Genomic DNA, 22,956 nt, shown 5'->3' on the forward strand with positions numbered 1-22,956 from the left:
GGAGGAGTAGTAGTGGCGGGGGGTAGAGAGAAGAGGACGCGAGAAGAAAAGACGATACGATAAAGACTCGAATATCGCGATCTTTTTATACTTCCTTAGAAGAAGATTTAACACTGATACGACTACTACTACGTCACATCAAACGGGCAATGACTAATTTATTTAAATAAATACTAAACTCGAATGATTTTTTCACATTTCTAACGCGCGTTAAACACGAAGGTGCCTCCAAACTTTCAGCATCTTCATCTTCGATTTCGATTCGATAAATAATTCGTTCGTCGCGCGTTCAGTCGCTGAAAATCATACGCGACAAAAACCCACTTTCCGATTTATTATCAACGACTACCGAACATCTACTACCATTTAAACGTAACACCCTCGATACTTTCCCTTCGTTATCCGACCAAATTTAAGCAAGTAACATTCGTTCGTCTTTCACGAAGCTTCGAATACTCACTCCTCGATACCGATAACGACGATACCGTACAAAACGCAGCGAACAAGAATACCTCGCGCTCTACAAAATCGAATCGGTAAACGAATTACGATCCAAAGACTCTTCCTTTGTTAATTCCTTTCTGTACAAAAGAGAGAAAAATAACGAAAGAAAAAAAAAAAAAAAAAAAAAAAAATAATAAAATAAGAAAAAAATAAGAAAAAAAAGAAACCAAACAAAACTAGAGACACAGGAGAATGGATCGGAGCGTACGAAGGAGCGAAAGGGTGAGGGGATAGAAAGAAAGAATTAAAAATTTGTTCGCAGTGACTCTGTGTATAACTCCGGATGAAGTCGTCGTTATAAAAAAGAAAAACAAAAAAAAGACACGGTACTGTAGAGAAATTGTATCTTTACCATAGCGATTACGAATTAATGTTATAAAATAAGATCCTTCGATAGCGTTAACGAATATATCCCTGTAAGATGCAAGTAGGCGAGGAAACGATTCTCCACTGTAACGATATAAATACACGTTCACATTCGTTCGCCGCTCGCTTGCTTCGTCAAAAATAAAGATGTACATTGATGATCGATGGATGACGAAAAACTGGACAAGTAGAGCTATATATACATATACCGGATATCACCAGGCAACAATGAATTCGAAACGGTGGGCGCCACGCGTTTTCCTCGTGTGCGTCGCGCGCGGCCTCCCCTCGTCGCATCGCACAGGCGGAAAGCTTTTTGTGATTTTTCTATACTCTCTATAAGTAAGTAGCAAAGCGACAGAGGGAGAGAACGAAAAAAAGAAAAAAAAAAAAAAACAAGAATCCAAGAGCTAGACCAATCCAATTAAATTCAATTGAATTCAATTAAATCGAATCGAATCGAATCCAGTCCAGTTCAGTCCAATCGCGGCGGGTTCTCTTCGATTCGGTACGTCATCCATCCAGCTACATCACTTCGCCCTGCACGCACACCTATACACACACATACACACCCATACACCACAAGAAGACACCATGCAATACATATACATGACAATTTGTAGATAGGTACGTACATACAGCTTTGCTAAGTGTTTTCTGGTGATTGGTATTTAGCCAACAAAATGTAGCAGAAACGTTTATAATAAAATGGTAACACACATTGTTTCCTAATTTAGATTCCTTTCGTTGCACAATATGATAATACACTTTTGGTGAAAGAAAATTTCGATATTTATTTCATTATTTTCGTTCGAAGGAAATCTTAATTTCCTATCAACAAATGTTATTTCTATGCGCAACAAAACGAATCGTTTAATTCAAATCGGCAACGACTAATTAACTTATCGCGTTCCATTCTCTCTACTTTGTTAAGTCGAGTCGAGGAACGGTAAACGATGGCAACTCGTGCTTGTGGTTTCGTTATATTTCGGCGTGTTCAAACAAAAATTGAATATCTTCTGATGCAAGTCTCATACGGGAAACATCATTGGACACCCCCGAAAGGTTCAAAATCTAATCGGTGACGTTCGTTTGCCACTTAAACGTACAACAAAACCTAACCTCGTACAAGAAAGAAACAATCGAGTCGAGTCTTTTGCGTTCTAAACTTGCGCGCTTATAAAAATATTAGATCCGTTGATGCGCGTATACAATCTCCCTTTTCGCAATTATTTTGACTCGTCCATTCTTATCGTAGGACACGTCGACCCCGGTGAATCGGACATGGAGACCGCGTTACGCGAAACAGAAGAGGAAGCGGGTTTTTCAGCCAGCGACTTAAAAATCTTTAAAGACGTGAAACAAGAGCTTACGTACATAGTAAATGGAAAACCGAAAATTGTCATTTATTGGTTAGCCGAGCTATTAAACAATGAGAAACCTGTTCGATTGTCGGATGAACATCAAGCATTTAAATGGCTCCCGCTTGAAGAAGCTTGCCAGGTAGCGGAATACCAAGAGATGCAAGATGCATTGAAAAAGTTTCACGATTATATATTAAAAAATCTCTCGTAAAACGAAGTCATCCGTTCGTTCGATCGTATAGGTCGTATAGATCGCATAGATCGCATAGATCGAATAGATCGAACAGATCGACATTAATTTCTCGTGACACTTGTCGCTACAAGGTTGGTAACCACTCGAGATAAGTGATGCGTGTCGTGTCGTATTGTGTCGTGTCTCTTTTATGTCCGTTTCCTTGAACGTCTTGCAAATATTTTCGAACATGATTAATCCGTTGCAAAAGTTATTTTCCTTCTTAAAATATTGGTACTTCAGATATATGCTCGTTACAGAATTATATATGGTTGAAAAATGGGAAAGGAATTTTATTAGTATCCTTTTTTAACAAATGTGCATAAAAATACAAAAATGAACGTTTGCTCGTACGTTTCAAGTACCAGGTAAATTTTTCAACGAAACCTTTCAACTATTTCCTATACTATAAATAGATATATTTCTAATTGTACTGTTTTTCTCATTTTTTCTGTTCAATTACAAGATTATATTGCCATTTACACAGTACGCATTCCACTCGAAAGGAACAATCTTTTAGCGTAACTGTTAATTTATTCAAATAAAAACAGCTGACATGTTTTAATTGTATATTGTGTACAAATATCAATAGCAACCGTGGATACACTAATTCTCCTTCTATCACAAGACCTTGCAGCGTGCATTTCTCTTAAATAGTAAACATTTATTCAATCGATAGCTTACTTAATGTCGCGCTATCGCTTTTGCTATAAATTAAGCAAAACAACTGTTCTGAAAGTTAAACTTTCAGAACATTTAAAAACAGATTGTATTTTTTTACTTTCATAGCCGGATAGAAAGCGGCACAATGGTATTCAAATTTGGGTATTTTTAATTTTCTATACACAATTGCAACATTATAATACACTAAATTGTATTTTAATTGGATACCAACTGAATTAAATTACAAGTAAACATTAAGATACGATGCTATATAAGAAAATATTATAATTGCTAAAATATATAAAACTTACAGTTAATCGTGTATATTTTAAGCTGACATCGTACTCTAATATATTTACACGTCACTATGTTTCATTTGAACAATGTTCTCACCTATCCGTGATGAAACTGCGAAGAGGCAACGATAAAGTGCAAAAGAATTTCCAAAGTTTCAATACTTTATTAATTGTTCACTTAACTTCATAATTATGGAGAATATGTCCGTTGTTTGTTTGCCTTAATATTGCGATCCTTTTTTCAATGAAATACAGTGCCGAAAAAATATTGCCGCAAAATATCCTCAATATTTATCTAATAGAGGAATATTAAGAGCACTCTGTTTAGTACTGGAACAGGAAGAAAGTGAAGGAAAATGGTATTATACGGGGCACTGGATTTCGAATGTGTTGAAACATTAACGAAAAATTAGAAAAGTCGATAAAATAACGCGTGACAAACAATTAAATATGAATAAACAGAGATTATTCCCTTCTCATATTAAAGGTAAATATGATATGGATCTTCCATCTGATTGTAAATCATTTTCAGTATCTAACCGTCTAACCCGTACTCTTTGCTTGTAATGGTATTCTTTAAGATAACTCTTGAGCGTCTTTGGCAATTGCAACTTATTTATACCGTCGTACGTCGTTCGTGTAGTAATTACCGCTCGACATAAGTGTTGTAAAGGGAAAGCAAAATTTCGATGTAACGGTATCGTAAGCATAGGTTCAAAGAACATAGAACAAGATGGGTCTTTGTAATGTTCGATTAAACCGCACACCTGTAAAGAAAAAAAAGAAAAAAACTCGTACGAAATGTTACACTTGATTCCTTTGTTGTTGTTGTTTTTTTTTTTTTTTTTTTTTATACACACATTTTTCGTTTAAGGTAAAGCACAATATTTATTCCATACCGTTTCTGAAGCATAAACTCCCGGATCGTGCGAATCGAAACTAAACTTGTGATTCCACTGTTCAATTCGAGCATGTAGGGATCGTCCATATTTTCGAAAGCTAACAGAAAAAATGAACTCCTCTTGGGCCGAATCGCGTAACAAAAATGTACCTTCTTGTTTACCCTCTAGTAAACGTTCAGCTTCGTATCTATCGATCTTACCCCAATAAAAAGAACAAGCCGTAATCGATCTGAGATCCGGCACAAGGCAATGAACGTAATCGACCTTGCAAATAAATAAATAAATAAATAAATAAATAAATAATTAATTTGCAAAATTAATCCATACATGATACATACCTGTGTATGCGCAGGCCGTTCAATATTCGGAATTAACGTAAAATCAATTTGCGATAACGCCGTGAGAGCCGCGGCTTGTATACCAGCGTGCGCTTGGAACAAAGCTGCTAAACTATCCACGGTTATTCCGTTTGGATGCACTTGAATTCCCGAAGGATAATTAGGCTTGTAACCAGGAGGCGGCTCAACGCCCTCCTCCATTTCTCGCGCACGTTGTAATCGAGCTCTTTCATCGCAGTCCTGCAACAACAACCAAGTTACTAACGAATCATTCGAATCAGGAATCGGAAACTGTATCGCGTACCTCCATTGGAAATTCTTCTGGATTGAATCGTGAAAGATCGATCACGGGACTGGGTGGAAGCGGTCCAAGTACTGGACTTTGAGGAGCGGATCTGCTATTAAATATGACACCAGCTCCCATTGGATGCTCTTCCGTTCTTCTATACCCGGTGCAAACACAATCCGAGCTGTTATTTCCTTGACTAGGAATAATATCTGTGCTGCTTTTAGAATTTTTGTTTTTAGCGCAGTTAAATTTCAATACCCAGCTACTTCGTTTCTTTTTCGAGGACAAAACATGAGTACACACTGGACTTTGATCCTTGTTACGCTGCTTACCTAATATGTGATAATACAGATCGTAGACCTTTACCGGCTACAAGAGCTACACTAAAGAACAACGCTGAAAAAGATATACTCGCCACCTTTTCGTTTTCCAAACGATAAAGTCTTGGAAGACCTCCTTAAAGGAGGATTTACGGGACTATCCTCGGAGCTACTGCTAGTATTACTACCCCCGGAACTGCTACAACACGTATCGTTACCGATGTTTCCATTGCTACAAACTTGTTTCGAATCCTGAGGCTCGATCGGTTGGCTATACAAAGTTTCGAATCTAGAATTATGGTTGTCCAGATGTAAATTTAAACGATCGTTGTCCAAATTCCTATCCGTTTTGCACTCTTCGCGGAGGATTAAACTTAAATTCAATGCAGGTACATTTCCATTGTTCTCGTTATCGTATAAATTTTCTCTGCCATCGGGGCTGGTCATCTCTAATTGCGCCGTTTGAATAACATTCGTATACGCATCGGAAGACTGCCTTTCATTGTCCATTCTAAAAAATTCTCTGAGACTAGCGAAATGCTGTCCCATTATTAAACGGATCGACAGGCATTTTATTGCCCTCAAGATTATTTCATTCCTATCTCTCCTTCTACAGAGGTATTAGAAACAGTTTCGCGTCCGATAATACCATTGTATATTCTATCGCATCAATTCCCTAGTCGATGGATAGTTTTGATCATCTGCGAGAAAAATATACTACTTAAAGATTGATCGGAGTAAAAAGTTTTGAACGTTTTGAACGTTTTTATCCTTGGAACGGAACGATTCTAGAGGAATGATGTAACGATTACTTGAAACTATATAGGAGAATTTTTCAAGAAAAACAAAAACTTACCTCTTAAAGTAGAAAAATCGTAGAGTGTGTTGTAATCTTGTTTAGAAAGCCGAGAAAACAATTGATTCAGACGTTCATTATGAGTATTTCCTAATGGCAGCTACTCGAAACAAGCTGGTCCAAACAAGTTTCGACAAGGATTTTCTTCTCTCCGACGATCTCTAGACACCTACCTAAATAAAGCTATTTTCAACCTATTCGCGAAAGTACACCTATTATTCGATACACGATCAGCACACTTTCGAACATAACACTTTCCCGTTAACTATTCTATCCGAACGTGTAAAATTGTCAAAACATGACCTAATACGTCGTCAGCCATTTTCCCAACATCATTGGTAATGCCAATTGGTAGATAGCGTCTCGCGTATTCAAATAAGAGAACAGAGTCTCGAGTCAACCAATATCGCACGACGACAATCGATAGACGTCATTTTGAAATTTTATCATTTCAAAATTATAAACTATCATCAAACAAAAATTATCAAATATTTCTTTCTTCTGTTACAGGCAACAAAAGTGGAAAGAGACATTGATATCTCCCGTATGTTTGAAAAAGGAGACGAACGACGAGGAATGAAGAAAGAAATTCCAAGAGAATTCCACAGAAGGAAGCAAACCGTCTATTGTATTAATTATTTTATACTACAATGAAGCATAGAAAAAATACATGTAAAATGATGTTTAATTGTAATTTATTGTATATCGCATTAATTTAATCGAATAAATAAATTATTTAAGCGAACCATAACTAGCGTACCATAACTTATTTAAGCGTCCCCTCCATTCTCCTAACCGTTTTAATATATAAGACTAATTTCCTCGAAAATGACGTCACTTCCAACAATCGCCGAAATTCCAGCAATTCACGATTACGTCACTTCCAAGAAGTGGCACTATTCGAATACCTCCTATGACGTCATGCTCTCCCGAGACACACCCCCGATTTTCCGATCGAAAATCTTGAAGATCCGACTTTGTATCAGGAGAACATGACGTCACAACAGGTATCCGAATAGTGCCGCTTCTTCGAAGTGACGTCATCGAGAATTCCTGGAATTCCGGCGATTCCTGGAAGTGACGTCATTTTCCTGGAAGTGGCACGGATACCTCCTCGCCGCTTATGTTCTCCTGATACAAAGTCGATTTTTGCAAATTTTCGTCGAGAAATCGGCAATGTATCAGGAGATAATGACGTCACAGGAGGTATCCGAATAGTGCCGCTTCCTGGAAGTGACGTCATCGAGAATTCCTGGAATTTCGGCGATTCCTAGATGTGACGTCATTTTCCTGGAAGTGGCACGGATACCTCCTCACCGCTTATGTTCTCCTGATAGAAAGTCGATTTTTGGAAATTTTCGTCGAGAAATCGGCAATGTATCAGGAGAACATGACGTCACAGGAGGTATCCGAATAGTGCCGCTTCCTGGAAGTGACGTCATCGAGAATTCCTGGAATTTCGGCGATTCCTAGATGTGACGTCATTTTCCTGGAAGTGGCACGGATACCTCCTCACCGCTTATGTTCTCCTGATACAAAGTCGATTTTAGGAAATTTTGGTCGAAAAATCGGCAATGTATCAGGAGAACATGACGTCACAGGAGGTATCCGAATAGTGCCGCTTCTTGGAAGTGACGTCACCGAGAATTCCTGGAATTGCCGATACCTCCTACGACGTCATGTTCTCCTGATAGAAAGTCGGATTTTTAAGATTTCCGTCGAAAAATCGGCAATGTATATCAGGAGAACATCAGAGGCAAGGAAGTGTTTTACTATTTCGTAGAAGATGACGTCATTTCCAAGAATTGGTGCGACGGTAGTTGCTTCAGTTAGTCATTTTAGGATAGGTGGATAGGTCATTAAAAAATTAAACGCATAATTAACAATAATGAATATTTATTAGAACCATCGTACAACTTACAGGCTAATCGATACGAACTATTCTTATAATTAATTTACAATACATATCTCGTAATTAATGTTCATTCAGTAATTTTGTATGTTTCAATAGTTTTATTGTAATTTATTGTATATCTTGTCCTTCATCATCCATCTCACTCTTTCTTGTAGCATCTTTCTCTCCGTTATATAAAGCTTAAGTTTTATGATACACAAATAGTTATAATATAATATTTCTTCTATCTATCGATGGAATTAAATAGCGTAAGGTATATTTACATAAAAAATATAATATTTCCCCTAAAAGTAACGAATACCAATACAAAATTAATATATATTATACATCTATTGCCTTCCCCGCTTCGTTTCTCTCTCTCTCTCTCTCGCAGCCAAATTACAGAATTTTCGAGTACTGCTGATTAAACAAAGAAATTCATTAATTTTCATTGAACAGATAGAGTCACAAGATACATAAGAAATCTATAGGAAAACTTGAGAACCCGTGGCGCCATCTCTGTGGAAAGTGGTGAAACTAGTTCCCCGTTTAGTTCGGCGCTCCTCGCAGAGATGGCGCCAGTAGTGCTCGGGTAGTTCACTTCGCTGTCGATAACGCTGCGCGAGCAGTTTGAGCATTTTTCACGGAGATGGCGCCACGGGTTCTAGAATAGGCTCTCTATTATCTGTCTCACTCTTTTCTATATCTTTCTTTCTCTCTTACATCTAGAGCGGGAAATACAAAAATGATATGTAATAGAGCCCTTTTTCCGTTGAAATTGTATCGAGTTAGGTTGTAAAAAAAATACTAAAAACAAGCAAGTATGTTTCTTGTTAATCTACTTTAGTAATTTTCACCGTACAGGCGGTATCAGATGAATTTAAATACGCGTAATCCTGGTGATAGCCCTGGTGGCGCCACCGTGATACACACCCACACATATTAATAATATGGTACTATATTTCTGTTTGCATAAATATTGCGTACAGTAGCATTATCTCTGAATGATTTATTCGATTATGCCACCAGACAAAATCATTTTTCTCGTTGGACAGTCGATGTTGTGCACGTTTGCATCGGTGTCTGACAGCACACAACAGCACAGGTACTAACTAACTAATTCTAATAAGTTTACATCTACCTACGCGTGTACACGAAACCTGTTAAAATGCTTACTGTTTACTTTTCTTTTCTTTTCTTTTTTTTCCCCGTTCAAGGATATCGTTGTAAAATCATTGTAAAATGGAAGTTAAGAAAAAGAATGTAATCTTAGTGACCGGTTTTGGCCAATTTGATAATCATATTATTAATGCCAGCTGGGAAGCTGTGAAAGAATTAAGTAAATTGTGCCACGATTCAGAAGAGATGTCGGATGTCCGAGTGGTCATAAAAGAGATTCCAGTTTCATACGACGACGTCTCTACATATGTGCCCAGGCTTTGGAGAGAATATAATCCTATTGTAAATGTTGATTTACGTATTATTATCAAGTTACGTCCTGTAACTCTTTCTTTTCCATTAGATACTTCTACATGTCGGCGTAAGTGGACAAGCGCAGTGTTTAACTATAGAAGGTTGCGCTCACAGTAACGGCTACCTAAGACCAGATATTTATGAGAAACGTCCAGACGAAACTAACATTGAATTCGACGTTTTGAAAACGAAAATTAACGTTCAACAAATTTGTGATGCGATCAACGGGAATACATCGAAAACAAAATGTAACGCTTGTATCTCTTACGACGCGGGAAGATATCTGTGCGAATATATATATTACAAATCTCTGCAGATCGCATCTAAGAGGACGCTATTTGTTCACGTTCCCGATTTCGATCGCTACTCGAGTGTACAAACCGCGAAAGGCTTATACGATATATTGCGTTATATATTGAGGGATGTGAAAAAATGCGAGCAATAAGAGTTCTTCGAACCATCTTTTTTTATATAATGTATAAAATTAATGTCTAAGAGAGTTGAAGAAGAGTTTTCGAGTTTTCGAGTCACAACCAACGACTTTGAAAATCTAAAATCATTACAGTTATATTATATAGAAATATATGTGCATTGCTCACGATCCTCCGTGTTGAAATCTGGTACGCGCCGGTGGTATATTGTATCGAAGTTCGAGAAATTCAGGTTTCCTTATCATAGAAGCTACGTGACCCATTTGAATTGTACAATCAGGATTCAAATTTGGAGGCAATAAGGTACATTCTCGTTCGAGAATGCACGCCAATCCCTCTAGGAGCTCTACGAAACCCATCGACGCGGCGGCTCTACGCAATCGATTCACCTCCTGAGAAAAAATCGAAATACAGACGAAACTACTTTACAGCTGGCCTTACTATCCTCTATACTATTTATTACCCACCTTATAAAAGTTTTGTGTTTTTTCCGGCAATTTTCTTGCATGCCTTAAAATTTTCTGAATATCAGATTGCAATCCGACTTGGCGAATCCATGAAGGTGCGTTTTGAGTGTAACTTCTTTTCTCGCTCGGCCTAACCGGAAATGTAACAACGGCATCCTTGGTTGGATCAACCGGGCCTAAATTGTTGAAGCTACCTAACCATGGTACAACGTCTAAGCCTGGCTCCAGTACTGTTAGCATTAAATTTGACTTTTTCTTTGTATCTGCCCACGAGTATATGAAACCGTACCATTCGTTATTTAATAAACAGAGGGCTACCATATTTTCAACCTGGGGAAGATCCTCGATATTTATTCATCGACACCTTTAATTTCGAAGTCGTTACCTTTAGAGCTCCGTGTAATAGCACGCAAAACGATGGTATTTTTCCTTCGTCGCCATTCTCCTCCGTATCCGAATCTTCTTCCAACGATACTCCTTGCATACTTGGACTCTTTTCCGTAGCTAACGGCAACACCAAGTGTCTAGATATAGCGCTAGGACTGCCTACATCCGCTACCGATATAAACCCACAAATTTCTATGGCTTTTGATATCATTAAACCGGATACCAATTCGAAATCTGTCTTTTTAGTGTACGGCTAAAATAAGAAAATCTCGTCTGAAATTGGAAGCGACTTGTACGTACGTACGCATTATTTACCATAGGAGCCGGTGACAGAAGAATACGAGAGCCTAAATTTCCACACTTCAGGTATCCTTGAAAGGATACGTAATTGGTTTCTGCTAATTTTTGAAAACAACCTGTTACCGAATGCTTGGAAAGCGGTGTTTCTGGAACCAGAACTACGCTATCGCCGCCGGCAAGTTCGACTAATCTTTGGTACAGCGGTAAGCCGATATGTAACCCGGTGTCTGCGACGATGTGTACATTGCAACAGCTATTTAACTACTACTTACATATAATATTTTAATTAATTAAATTTGAAGATACCTTGATGAGATCCGATACATACGACGGTTAATTTTCCCGGGTAAGGGAAAGGTAGTGGAAATGGATTAACATCTCTGGTTACGTTTAAAGAATTTAAAGAATCGCCCAATGACATCGGTCCTACCCCAGGATTGCCATCTGTGATTAATACTACCTGACAGGCGGTGGTATTGCCCCATTCGGCCATAATAACATTGTTAACACCGTGGAGGGCAGTTTCGATGCATGTCTTGTCGCATTCCTCGATATTTTGTAACTTTGAACGTATATTATCATAATCACGGGTAAACGGACAAACAACTTCGTATAAAGATGAGAAAACAACCTGTATCGGAGGGAGAATAATTAGATTGTGGTTGGCGATAGGGTTTTATTTGGCAAGTTTAGGGCTTACCAAAGCGACAAATTCCAATTTCGAATTCACTTGTAAATAATGCAACAATGCGTTTATTCCGTGTACGGCCAAGTGATGCCTCGTTAATTGTTCGTTCTGATTATTTTCTCCAGATCCGTTTCCCACTACCGGTCGTCTCATCGACAAAGACACGTCCAATGCTATAACTGTTGGCATGTTTACACCAAATACCCAAATAGTATGTTTCTCTTTGAATCGCACGAGGCGAATCGCGATGTTTCAGCCCTCTTCGTAGAGATGCCGCCCCACCGTCCATTACTTACAGAGTCGATAATGATGCGCGATCAGTTTGACGATCCTCTCTGCTTCTGAAGAGATCTTTTATCGTCAATCTTTAAATGTCTGACGCAGCTCATCAGCTGATTGCGCACTCTCCTCTACCAATGCAAATATACATATGCCGATGATAGAGAAGTCAAAGAAGAGACAGTAACGATAAACGAACGAACGAACGAACGAACGAACGTTCTTTATTATAAAATTTATTTAATGAAATTTAAAACTTAGTCACAGAGACATTGCAATATACAATGCGCTTGTGTTTTATTATCCTTATAACGATTTCTTTGTCTCGTTGTTTATTTGTGAAATCATGGCACTTGAAAACTAAGCAAATATCTCCTGTTATATTTGGTATCTTATTAGAGATTATATTAACGTTAAGTGATTGATAATAAAACAAGCGTTTAAATTTTTAAATTAAAAGTTCCAGGCGATGGTGGGAGCCAAGTCGAAGCGAAGCTAAACAAAACAACGGTGGTTCATTATCTGTGCGAAAAGGTTTCTACCGAATACTTTAATATCTGGTTAAATTTAGAATTACTTGTACCAGTCATCATAGACTGTTGGGTAATCATTACGCTTATGTTATTCCATTCGATTATATATATTCCAATTATATATATACGTACAAATACATTATTTAACCGAAGCATCAATTTCTTAGATCGACAACATGAAATTAATTTATGATAATGTTACAAGAACGACAAGAAATCAAGACGGCGTCGATATACGTATACCAGGCTGGGGTGATCCATATGTCGTTGAATACTTAGATCCAAGTAAAGCTTCCCCCGGAGCCTACTTTAAGGATATCGGTAACATATTAGTTAACGAGCTAGGATACATCAGGAATCAATCCATACGCGGTGCGCCATACGATTTTAGAAAAGGACCTAGTACGTTTTTAGTAATGTTAATATCATTCTCTTTCTATAATGTTAATATCATTTAGAAAGCTCTTGATTTTAGATGAGAACGACGTGTTCTTTAATAAATTAAAAGACTTGATCGAAGAAACGTATCATAGAAACCAGCAAGTTCCTGTAACATTATTAGCGCACAGTATGGGTGGGCCAATGTCGCTTATATTCTTACAACGTCAGTCTCAAAAGTGGAAAGACAAATACATCAACTGCTTAATCACTCTTTCGGCTGTTTGGGGAGGCAGCGTTAAAGCGCTCAAAGTGTTTGCAATCGGTAAATATATATCGTCTACACAAATCTATCTATACTGTAAATCTATTATACGTACTCTGCGATCCCAGGAGATGATTTAGGCGCGTATCTTTTGCGCCAAAGTACTCTCAAAGATGAACAAATAACTAGCCCTAGTTTAGGCTGGTTGTTACCATCAAGATTATTTTGGAAAGAAAACGAAGTATTGGTAGAATCGGAGCAAAGGAATTACACTTTGTCTACATTAAAGGATTACCTGATGTACGATTAATAATATTTGAATAATTTGCTTGTCGACGCGAAAAATAGTAATCATCAAAAAATAATATCATTTTTCCAGGGATATAAATGTACCAAATGGTTGGGAATTTAGGAAAGATAACGAAAAGTATCAATTGGATTTTACTGCTCCAGGAGTCGAGACGCATTGTCTATACGGAAACGGTGTAGATACAGTGCAAAGGTATGAAAAATTATACTATGATATATCAATTTACTAACAACTTACATACTTTTCCCAATTGTTCTCAGATTATATTACAAACCCGGTACTTCGATCGAAGGGATTCCTCAGTTAATTTCTGGTGATGGCGATGGCACTGTCAATTTAAGAAGTTTAGAGGCTTGTAAATATTGGCAGGGTAAACAGAAGCAAAAGGTTTATTTTCAGTTCTTCCCCGGTGTGAATCATATGGATATTCTTAGAAATACTAATGTTTTAAATTACATTAGAACTGTTTTAAAAGTATGATATTTTATTATTTAGACAATAATTTTATCGTGTACCACCGTTCACCGTGTAATTACCAAATTAGATACCAAACTTGCCAAAAAGTAATACATTACAAGAATATGATACCGATAATGATGGTATTTTGTGATAAAAAGTTGCAGCTACAAATAACAATCGTCCTTTCTTTTTCGTTTTTTTTCTTTTTTTTTCTTTTTTACATGTAAATAGCGTTACAATAATTATTAGCATTTTTTAATGTAGCAGAGTGAGTAAGTAAGTACATTTTAAAAGTCTGTTTCACGATGAAACAACCATCCAACGTATTACCCCTTTGTTTTCAGCGCGCGACTAATTAGCTACAAAAACACAGTACAATTTTATCTTATTTTACACTTCCGAAAATTGATATTCCTTTTCAAAGTTTATACATATTTTATATCAATTTTATATTCTATTTGTTTAATATGGTTACTGTACATTAAAGAACGTAAGAAAAAAGAAAACAAATCATTTTCTGTCTGTGTATGTGTGTGTACGCGTGTGTATTTTAGATTTTGTACAGTGTATTAAAACTACTACCACGTTTTTCTCATCGTAACATTTCAGGTACAAATTTATTAGAAATAAGCTCTACAATATTTATAATTCCATCCGCATTAGAATTCGAATCTTGAGAAAATAGAAATTAAAAACTACAAGTACTATGCAGTGATGTATATTTCTGGTATTTTAAAATTATAAAAAAAATCATATAACAAACAATTAGAAACGTACAAAGTGAAATAAATAAAATGAAGAAATTACGTTCATGTGTGTGTATGTGTATGTATTTTTACCGTTGAAAAATTTTATTCAATGTTCTAAAATATACATACTGCAGACATGTACCCGCTTCTTTGCCCATACAGTCTCATAAATTCTTGTTTTTCAATCTTTCACACTATAAAGACACGACGTATGAGAGTACGTTGATTTGAAAGAATGCGGTATAAAGGCAGCGCACAGGAATGCTGGAAGATACTTTGTTCCGAGTTCGTTCAGAAATAAATGATTTAATCGCTGTTCGTTTAATAAGATCACCAATGATTCTTGGTACCATACATATTTTGCAGTGTTACATTCTTCTGTCCAACGGTTCATCTTATTACTTAACGAGACGCATAAATGAATCTATTTAAATAATAGATTAAGTTCATTTAATGTCAGTTGAGACCGGATGAAGATCTTAAAAAGGCGTACAATCCTAAAGCCAAAATTGTTACTACTGTGATTGTTTTGTAGCTTCTGATACGATAAGGTATTCTCGGAGTAGAGCGAACGATTCTAAGTTGACGTTGTTTCTCTCTTTCTTGACGACACGCTTCCGCTTTCGCCTTCCATTCTTGTTCTTTACATTTTCGTTTCCGATCGTATTCTCTAACGTCATTACTAATAGATTCGGGAGGATATTGACGGTATAAATTTTTCGCCTCGATTAGCAGCGTTTCAAAAGGCAAATCGTCTGGCAACTATAACGATAGAAACGATTTTCATGCGATTAATGATATCCTATATTCCGTATTATCGGGCTCAGTTTCATACAGAGAAAATATTACTTACGGTGCATAAAACTTTATGCGTATGACCCATGTCTGGTGTGGTATTAAAAATTTCTGTCGCTCTATACGCTACGATCACAGTACTTAGATAAAGAGGCATCAGTGGAGGGCTACCAAGAAAGTAGTCGAATAGTCTGTGTAACAGTTTTCTATTTTCTGCGTATTTGTGCGCGTACCATGTCGTATACTCGGCCAATGCAAAGTGTGGAAACAATTCTACGCTAAAATATCAAATAGATCTTTATAGGGATAATATTATAGATAGCGTAAGGTAGGTACGCTGGTTTTACTAACTTTTCCAAGTGTTCTAACAGAGTGGGATGCACTCTTTCTAGAAGCGCGAATATATAAAATAATTCTTGGTTCACTTTCTCCATTGTTTTCTCCATAAATCTTTCAAGGAATTCTAAAGAAATGCTCTCGAGTACAGGCAATCCTTTCTCTAGACCCATCACGAGTAGAACAGTTGCCGCTATATCATTATATCCCTGGTAATAACTAAGTACGTATTATTTTATTTTGCATTACCTACACATATATCTGTGTTATGTAAAACTAATATTTTCACGATGTAATATTTTGCATTAACGACCAAGCGAAAATACAGCCACGATGCAATGAGTACTAACTTCAACTTAGAATGCTTATGAAGAACCCAACACATTAATTGCGTTAATTGTTCATAAAAGAGGTCTATCTCCTGTTGGACAGCGTTTTGGGAAATATGACTGCCACTGCGAGCGACATCCTTTAATATTTGTTGATAAACTTCGTTCGGTATAAGATTGTGTACAGTTTCTAATCCGTTAACGGAAAATGTACCTTCCTCCGGGAGCCTCAAAAGTCTTGGCCACAGAACCCTTCTTATATCATCTACAGATCGTCTTTATGATTTCAAGATTTAATTACCAGGCGTAAAATTATTTTCAATAAGGAACCAATAATTTTGTTTCGCTATCTCGAATCGACATTCGCAGAATACACGATCCCGACTTGGCGACGATCTAGAGAGAAATTAAACTATATTGTTCAAGCAGAGGTTCCTTGTTGATAATAATATCAACGATCAGATTGATAAAATACCATTGACTAGACCCTCGCTGCTGCAACCCAGCAGTTTCAGTTCTCCTAACGACAGGTTCGGATTGGCAACACTTCCCCGAATTACGCTAATCTTGATCCGTTCCCTATTCGATAACGATGAACTGTTCTCATCGTCCGGATGATCGAACGTTCCGTTTTGTTTCTCCGACAAACTAAACTCCGCGATATCGGGTATTCGCGGTATCACGTTGTCGTACCATGCCTTCGTAGAGTCGGACATCCTTACCAGAGGTATCTCGCTTTTCGAATCGCTACTTTTTACCGTCTCCTCGGTTACATTTCTTCGTCTAACTTTCAGGTTATGCTTCTCGATAGGAACTACTGACGTTTCCCTGTACGATATCATCCTTTCATCCTCTTCGGGCTCCATGTTACTCGACATAACGAATTCATGCCAAACATTTCTCCGAACTCGTCACTTTCATTATACCAACTATTTACTGTGTACGCCCAAGACAATCTGTCAATAATAATTGACACACGCATTGATCACCGTCTGTCGTCACTCGCAACAGAAGTTGCTTGTTAATCGAAATTGAGCGGACGTTGACGTGGCTCATCGTTTCCCTTCGCGTCTCTTTTTCTTCACCACAGATCAGACCGAACCTAGACTCGATTCGTTACATTATTCGTTACATTTTATCCAACTTTTTCACCGTTTACAAGCGTTTCTTTCGCGTTTCTTTCGCGTTTCTTTTACGGTTTCTTTCACGTTTCAATTATTTTTCAATTCCCTCGAATCCAACTTGCCAACTTACCTTGGTAAGGTAAGGTAAAGTATTTTCCCATTCGCACAGATGTCGTGTTATCTCGTAACACCGCTAGTAACACAGCAGTAGTAGTAGTAGTAGTAAAGTAACGAACGATCTCTGCTGTGGAATTAGCTGTTCTCTGATATCTTAGAAACCAGTAAAAATGGTACAGAAAGTACGAAAAATGATTAATTCTCTGTACAATTCTGTACTTAAAAGATCATCCACGTTTACTGTGGCCATTTTGTTCGGCAGCTTTGTCTACGAACGAACGCTCGATTTAGTTACGGACGGAATATTCGAATGGGTTAACAAAGGGGTACGTATGAACACTGTGTCAAGCGTTGATCACCTTTTGGACAAATGGTTCCGATGGATGATATTAGTTTCATTGAATTTCAATCGCATACCATTGATTATATTAATCTAACTAATAGTTGATAGGAATTTATAATATATATATATATATATATATATATAACATTTCAATAGAATTCAATGCCTACATAAGACATTGCATAACAGGATATTTAGTAATAATATCGGCCGTATAATTTTTGTTTCAGAAACTATGGAATGATATTAAACACAATTACGAAAAATAAATGAAAACTTGATTCTACTACATTAGATGTGACAAGATTATGTTTAAATATATCATCAGTCAGAATATATATCAGTGTCATTTAATTTCTGTTTGTGTCATTTTGTTTACTGCAAATATGAATTATTAAGAATATATGATAATATCATCTATGTAAATCTAATGCTTTTTAATATGCATATACGTTGAAAGATAGTGCAACCGTCGATGCTAAGTGGTCAGTTGATGCTATAGTGGTTCGACGAAGCGACCGGAAAATAAAATTGTACTTGTAACAGAATCTATGATCATGAAAAGAAATGGTCTATCCATCGTAACGTTGTTACCCCACAAGGAAAGGAACTTGTATCCAATTTCTGCAATAATATATTTCTCATTAGGAATATCGAGAATATTTATAACTCCGTAGAAGCTGTACATTCGTCGTATATGTACCTGTATCGGCTGCAGCTAGCGATCCTTCTTCGTCTACTTTTATTTTAACGTTTTGCACGAAATTGGTTACATACGCTACATCGGTAGTTATCATTTTGGTTAAATTTGCGTTAGATTGAAATACATCCTTAATACCTAACTGTAAAATAAGATTAATTCTGCTTAGCGTATGTTGCTTACAATTTAAAGGAAATTATATCAAGTAAAAATACACTTACGTGTCGTAAACTGGGTATCAAGTTAAGATTGTTTTCAATGTTAAACTTTGGAAGATGAATAGTAACATCGCGTTCTTTTAAATTTTCCAAGATGGTAGAAACTGAAACGGTGGTTAAATCTTCGGATAATATTCGAAGCTCTGGATCTTTTTCCCTACTGCTCGGCATTAGAGTCAACATCGACGTTCTCCCGTCCTCGAAAAGTTATCAATGCGGTTAGATTATTGTAAAATTTCTTTCTTGCTTGTTTATAATAACAAGAGATATTCGTCTTACCGAGTATGGGATTTCTAAAACGTGCGCTTCAATAGACGATATATACGCGTATCGATAACTGGATTCGTGTTTCATGAAATACGTGTTTCGGCATGTTCCATCGGGACGGTAGAAGCATTCTAACTTTGTGTTCGCTTTATCGAATGACTTTAACCACTTCCCTTTGAAGTAAATGACTGAAGTCAAAACGAGACGTGTATCAGGCTGAAGCTCGTTCGATAACGAAGCCGAAGATGTATTACGCGTTACCCGACGAGCCCATTCGTTTATCAGTAACGCTGCATCCTCCACTTTATTGAAATTTATGTTTTCTACATCAGCTTCGTACCGTGTTCGTAGGATATTTTTATAACTATCCGATACGCGTAGATTTTTCTGTATCCATAATCGCGAGGCCAAATCAATTTCCGTACCGTTTCTCTTCCTCTAAAATTGCCAGACTTTCTATATTCATTTCGAAAGCTAATCTATATACAGACTTTGTTATCGTGACCTGTTATTACCGTTACCTTTAAAGATATAAGAGTACGTTGGATAAGTTCATCTCTACGCGATTCGTTTTCAGGTAATCTTAACACTGAAACGATCTCTGACTTTGTATGACCATTCGCAGCTTCCATTAACATTGTTAGAGCAATTTTAACACTAGCGGCTGACGATACCAAGTTTCCATTTCTATACTCCTTGCTCAGAATCTACAAAGAAAATAAAAATATCTGGAACGTTAATTCATTTGAAACCGATGTATTTTGAACCAGTTGTTCTTCGACCAACTTTTTATACACACGTGTTCCCATCGTATCATACCTGTGAAAAGTGTACGTTGAAAAGATTGTTGCGATCTTCGGCATTCAAGCCTGCTTGCAAGATCAAATCTAAAAATACTTTTCCAATTAACGTCGTGCGTAATTACATTTTGTTCGTTTCTACCTTGTATAATATTGTATCGCAGTTTATCGAAAAATCGTATCACATCGCGACGATTCCTAAATTTAATACTCCTCGAGTACGAAACTTTGAATAATTATATAATTCGCCGCGATTATATTACTTTATGTTATATTAATATTTTTACACAAGCACTCGACTTATTCTAAAGTCAAGTAGGAGGTATTTACCTGTGTTTAGTGTTTCAGGTATTTCTGAAAGAGTATCAGACGGTGGACGTTGATTCGAATCGGTAGCAGTACCAGTCGTATCAAGAGGATTCATCATTTTGCCTATATAAATAATCGTTCCAGTGGATTCATCTTCAACGTAAAATAAAAACGGATGATCCGCATGAAACGTTTCATCCTCGATTTTATTTCCGATTTCAATCGCTAAAAGGAAAGCATAGGGAATTGAACTAAAAAATATAGGCACATAGACCGAGTAGACAGAATAGAATGGACGAAAGGGAATTTACCAGTGGCCACATAAGCTGTAGTTCCGTTCTCGTTCACTTCGATTCCGGTTTTTTGTAAGATGTCCGAAACTTTCAGTTGTTTCGAATTTCCTTTCGGTCGTGTTATGCCTGTCAGTGTCGCGGTATCGTCGAAGATATCGCGAATTCCAAGCTGTTCAACGGAAATGAAAACGGATTAAATGTAAACAGAACGGTGAGGGGAATATAAAACGAGAAACGGGTGTAATATAGGACGCGTACCTTGCGCAGGATAGGTTCCAAGTGGCTGGAATACTCGAATTTGAACTTTGGAATAGAGACATGTACAGGTAAATCTTGCATCAACCACACGTGTCGTGTCAACAGAAAGGGATTAACTTTATCGACCAGTTGTTCGATTCCGTTGATTGTACGCGGTAACACTAAATACATAGCGAATTTACGTCCCTAAAATAAGTTGAAATTTTACAGAAGAAAGCAAAGTTAAAAAATAAGGGATAAGTGAATCTCTTGAACTGTACGTTGTATGGAACACGTAGAATCTTAGCGTCCAACTCGGAGGACTCGGAGTAGTAAAAACGACCGTGTGCCTGCATGTAAGGTACGTCTATCGTTTGGTTGGCGGTTTTATAAAATTTCCCAGTCCTTGTTCTCTCCGGAGAAAAATATTTTTGCCGCCACGATCCCTTGAAGAAAAGAGCATTCATGACCAACATCAAAGAATTCTTGATGCCGTTTTCTGAAACAGTCAGATTGGTTTCTCCAGTAATAGAGTCTAAAGAAAAACTTTTACGTTGCGTAAGAGATATCAATTATTTACCGATCGATTCTTACCATCTTCTATCATCCGGGGAATATTGCCATGCGTAACATTGCTCACCCAGTCGTTAATTCCTCGAACGAGTGGCTGTGAGTCGGACAAATTAGCCGTGATCACATCGGTATCGTAAAAACCTTTTACGATGGCTCCGTATCTTTGTCTGATCGAAATGTTCGAGTCAATGTAAATTCGTGTTCCAACATTTAAAGTGTACGCCGACGAATTGGCCTGTGAACAATGATTTCTACAAATATCGGGAGAATTAAGCCGAGAATTAAGCGAGTTAAGCCGAGAAAGTTTACCTGCAACGATCGTAAAATAGTGGAAAATCTATCTCGAGTGGCCGATCGAGTAGCAGGTAGCTGCATCGCGCTAGCGAGTTCATATGCGGTCTCACCTTGAGCCCCCTCGTACAGCAATACTAATGCGATTTTTAAAGAGAGTGGTGAGACCAACACGTTACCGGAATACTTGCTGTTCGTAACCTACAGACAATGTTTAGCGTTAATTTGATTTTATTGGAATAGAGTTGGCATCGTATATGTTGAATAATAATAAGCGTTGGACACGTTATTACTTTAAAGAGCGTCCAGTCAAATATACTAAAACGTTCGCCCTGATAGGGTACAAAGTCGTCATCGTCTTCGTTGCGATACACAATCTCAGGAATAATATCCGCAGTTTCGTTCGTGACAACGGGAACCGGGGATCGCGTTATCTCTGATTTGCATTGTTTTATTAGAACCACCGTCCCAATGTATGCGAGCACTATATAATAGCCTAAAATTAAATAACACTGCACTATTGCTGATCGAAGCAAAAATTTGAATTCCGTTTTCACGTGAAAGTAAAGAAAACGAATGTTGCTCACCCAGTATTCCAACGATGCGATTCATGATTATCCGTGTTCAATCCGAATGATAAAAGGCGGAAGATCAGGACTGTCGGGTAAGAGAGATGCGACGCGTTGGCGCGACCCAACAACACTTAACGGAAATTTACAACGCTCGAAACCGGTCGGCTGACTTGTTTGTCCTTTCGGTCACCGTTAACCGCGCGACCGATAAACCACGCAGGACACTTCTATTCTGCTCCTCCGTAGATAACGAAAATGTGATTCACGAGTCAGCCACGAATATCACAACGACGCGAGATTAGCATTATGTATAGTTTGATAATAAAAGTCAACCGCAACGAAAACAATTCGAATCATTTTCTTATCGTATATATTTATTTATTTATTTGCCAATTAGCATAACGGAATTAGAATCTTCAGAAATCTCCGATGCTTGATCCACGGATCGGCCCTTCCGCCGTCCCTTCGTTTATCCGTACATTTTCATATGTTCTGTTGCGCATCGCTATATATTCTTCAACAGCTCTCGAAACCAAAAATGTGGCTGCGTTCACGGCTTCGGTACTTACATTACAGGATCGAGCCAATTCCGCCATCTGCTCTTTAACCTTTCAACCGAAATTTAAATAACTAATAATAATAATAATAATAATGTTAATAACATCGGTAACAACAACGACAATAATTGGTTACCTTATTTTCAGTAGGGCTAAAGCCGAGAAAGTTGATTGTACAAATTGATGTAAATGTACAGATTATAGTCATAAAAGTACTGCCTAAGAGAACGACGAAAATAAAATGTGCGAGATAAGTTAGAATTTCCCCGGAAAATGCAAACAAACTTGCAGCAATCTCGGTAATCAAAAAAGTATCTACAGTTCTTGACATAAGGGTCGTAGGTGCGAAGAA

General features: G+C 37.4%; 8 protein-coding genes and 1 long non-coding RNA gene across 9 annotated transcripts; 5 read left to right on the plus strand and 4 right to left on the minus strand.

Moving 5' to 3' along the window:
- Positions 1 to 1,813: 1,813 nt before the first annotated feature.
- Apf (purine phosphoribosyltransferase family protein Apf) lies at positions 1,814 to 2,479 on the plus strand. Its single transcript, XM_076894901.1, has 2 exons — positions 1,814 to 1,935; positions 2,129 to 2,479. Exons 1-2 carry the CDS (start codon positions 1,827 to 1,829, stop codon positions 2,443 to 2,445), a joined length of 426 nt encoding a protein of 141 aa, XP_076751016.1. The 5' UTR covers positions 1,814 to 1,826; the 3' UTR covers positions 2,446 to 2,479.
- Positions 2,480 to 2,576: 97 nt separating this feature from the next.
- Positions 2,577 to 3,037, plus strand: LOC143423520 (uncharacterized). Its single transcript, XR_013101833.1, has 2 exons — positions 2,577 to 2,765; positions 2,883 to 3,037. It is a non-coding gene; the product is annotated as an uncharacterized LOC143423520 (long non-coding RNA).
- Positions 3,038 to 3,280: 243 nt separating this feature from the next.
- Socs36e (Suppressor of cytokine signaling at 36E) lies at positions 3,281 to 5,991 on the minus strand. Its single transcript, XM_076894902.1, has 5 exons — positions 5,373 to 5,991; positions 4,970 to 5,286; positions 4,666 to 4,905; positions 4,325 to 4,591; positions 3,281 to 4,192 (listed from the first exon to the last, which is right to left on the minus strand). The coding sequence occupies exons 1-5, from the start codon at positions 5,821 to 5,823 to the stop codon at positions 3,902 to 3,904; spliced, it is 1,566 nt and encodes a 521-aa protein (XP_076751017.1). The 5' UTR covers positions 5,824 to 5,991; the 3' UTR covers positions 3,281 to 3,901.
- Positions 5,992 to 9,266: 3,275 nt separating this feature from the next.
- LOC143423654 (pyroglutamyl-peptidase 1) lies at positions 9,267 to 10,075 on the plus strand. The gene is made up of 2 exons (XM_076895141.1): positions 9,267 to 9,485; positions 9,547 to 10,075. Exons 1-2 carry the CDS (start codon positions 9,267 to 9,269, stop codon positions 9,940 to 9,942), a joined length of 615 nt encoding a protein of 204 aa, XP_076751256.1. The 3' UTR covers positions 9,943 to 10,075.
- A 17-nt stretch (positions 10,076 to 10,092) lies between these two features.
- Positions 10,093 to 11,967, minus strand: Ints14 (integrator complex subunit 14). The gene is made up of 6 exons (XM_076895140.1): positions 11,783 to 11,967; positions 11,385 to 11,713; positions 11,098 to 11,305; positions 10,781 to 11,035; positions 10,396 to 10,725; positions 10,093 to 10,320 (listed from the first exon to the last, which is right to left on the minus strand). The coding sequence occupies exons 1-6, from the start codon at positions 11,957 to 11,959 to the stop codon at positions 10,093 to 10,095; spliced, it is 1,527 nt and encodes a 508-aa protein (XP_076751255.1). The 5' UTR covers positions 11,960 to 11,967.
- Positions 11,968 to 12,295: 328 nt separating this feature from the next.
- On the plus strand, positions 12,296 to 14,017 carry LOC143423771 (lysosomal phospholipase A and acyltransferase). Its single transcript, XM_076895328.1, has 7 exons — positions 12,296 to 12,436; positions 12,510 to 12,652; positions 12,750 to 12,984; positions 13,058 to 13,285; positions 13,354 to 13,525; positions 13,605 to 13,727; positions 13,796 to 14,017. The coding sequence occupies exons 1-7, from the start codon at positions 12,334 to 12,336 to the stop codon at positions 14,013 to 14,015; spliced, it is 1,224 nt and encodes a 407-aa protein (XP_076751443.1). The 5' UTR covers positions 12,296 to 12,333; the 3' UTR covers positions 14,016 to 14,017.
- Positions 14,018 to 15,177: 1,160 nt separating this feature from the next.
- LOC143423436 (TBC1 domain family member 20) lies at positions 15,178 to 17,414 on the minus strand. The gene is made up of 5 exons (XM_076894790.1): positions 16,679 to 17,414; positions 16,225 to 16,468; positions 15,890 to 16,093; positions 15,597 to 15,816; positions 15,178 to 15,505 (listed from the first exon to the last, which is right to left on the minus strand). The coding sequence occupies exons 1-5, from the start codon at positions 17,079 to 17,081 to the stop codon at positions 15,200 to 15,202; spliced, it is 1,377 nt and encodes a 458-aa protein (XP_076750905.1). The 5' UTR covers positions 17,082 to 17,414; the 3' UTR covers positions 15,178 to 15,199.
- A 140-nt stretch (positions 17,415 to 17,554) lies between these two features.
- Ox (ubiquinol-cytochrome C reductase complex subunit oxen) lies at positions 17,555 to 18,207 on the plus strand. Its single transcript, XM_076894809.1, has 2 exons — positions 17,555 to 17,770; positions 18,018 to 18,207. Exons 1-2 carry the CDS (start codon positions 17,615 to 17,617, stop codon positions 18,054 to 18,056), a joined length of 195 nt encoding a protein of 64 aa, XP_076750924.1. The 5' UTR covers positions 17,555 to 17,614; the 3' UTR covers positions 18,057 to 18,207.
- Positions 18,174 to 21,893, minus strand: LOC143423419 (uncharacterized). The gene is made up of 13 exons (XM_076894755.1): positions 21,769 to 21,893; positions 21,494 to 21,676; positions 21,206 to 21,419; positions 20,893 to 21,110; positions 20,633 to 20,818; positions 20,393 to 20,543; positions 20,103 to 20,306; positions 19,792 to 19,859; positions 19,494 to 19,679; positions 18,985 to 19,410; positions 18,709 to 18,903; positions 18,491 to 18,629; positions 18,174 to 18,411 (listed from the first exon to the last, which is right to left on the minus strand). The coding sequence occupies exons 2-13, from the start codon at positions 21,557 to 21,559 to the stop codon at positions 18,284 to 18,286; spliced, it is 2,181 nt and encodes a 726-aa protein (XP_076750870.1). The 5' UTR covers positions 21,560 to 21,676; positions 21,769 to 21,893; the 3' UTR covers positions 18,174 to 18,283.
- Positions 21,894 to 22,956: the final 1,063 nt, after the last annotated feature.

Source organism: Xylocopa sonorina, chromosome 5 (assembly GCF_050948175.1).
Source record: "Xylocopa sonorina isolate GNS202 chromosome 5, iyXylSono1_principal, whole genome shotgun sequence".
In the NCBI taxonomy this organism is placed as follows: Eukaryota; Metazoa; Arthropoda; class Insecta; order Hymenoptera; family Apidae; genus Xylocopa; species Xylocopa sonorina.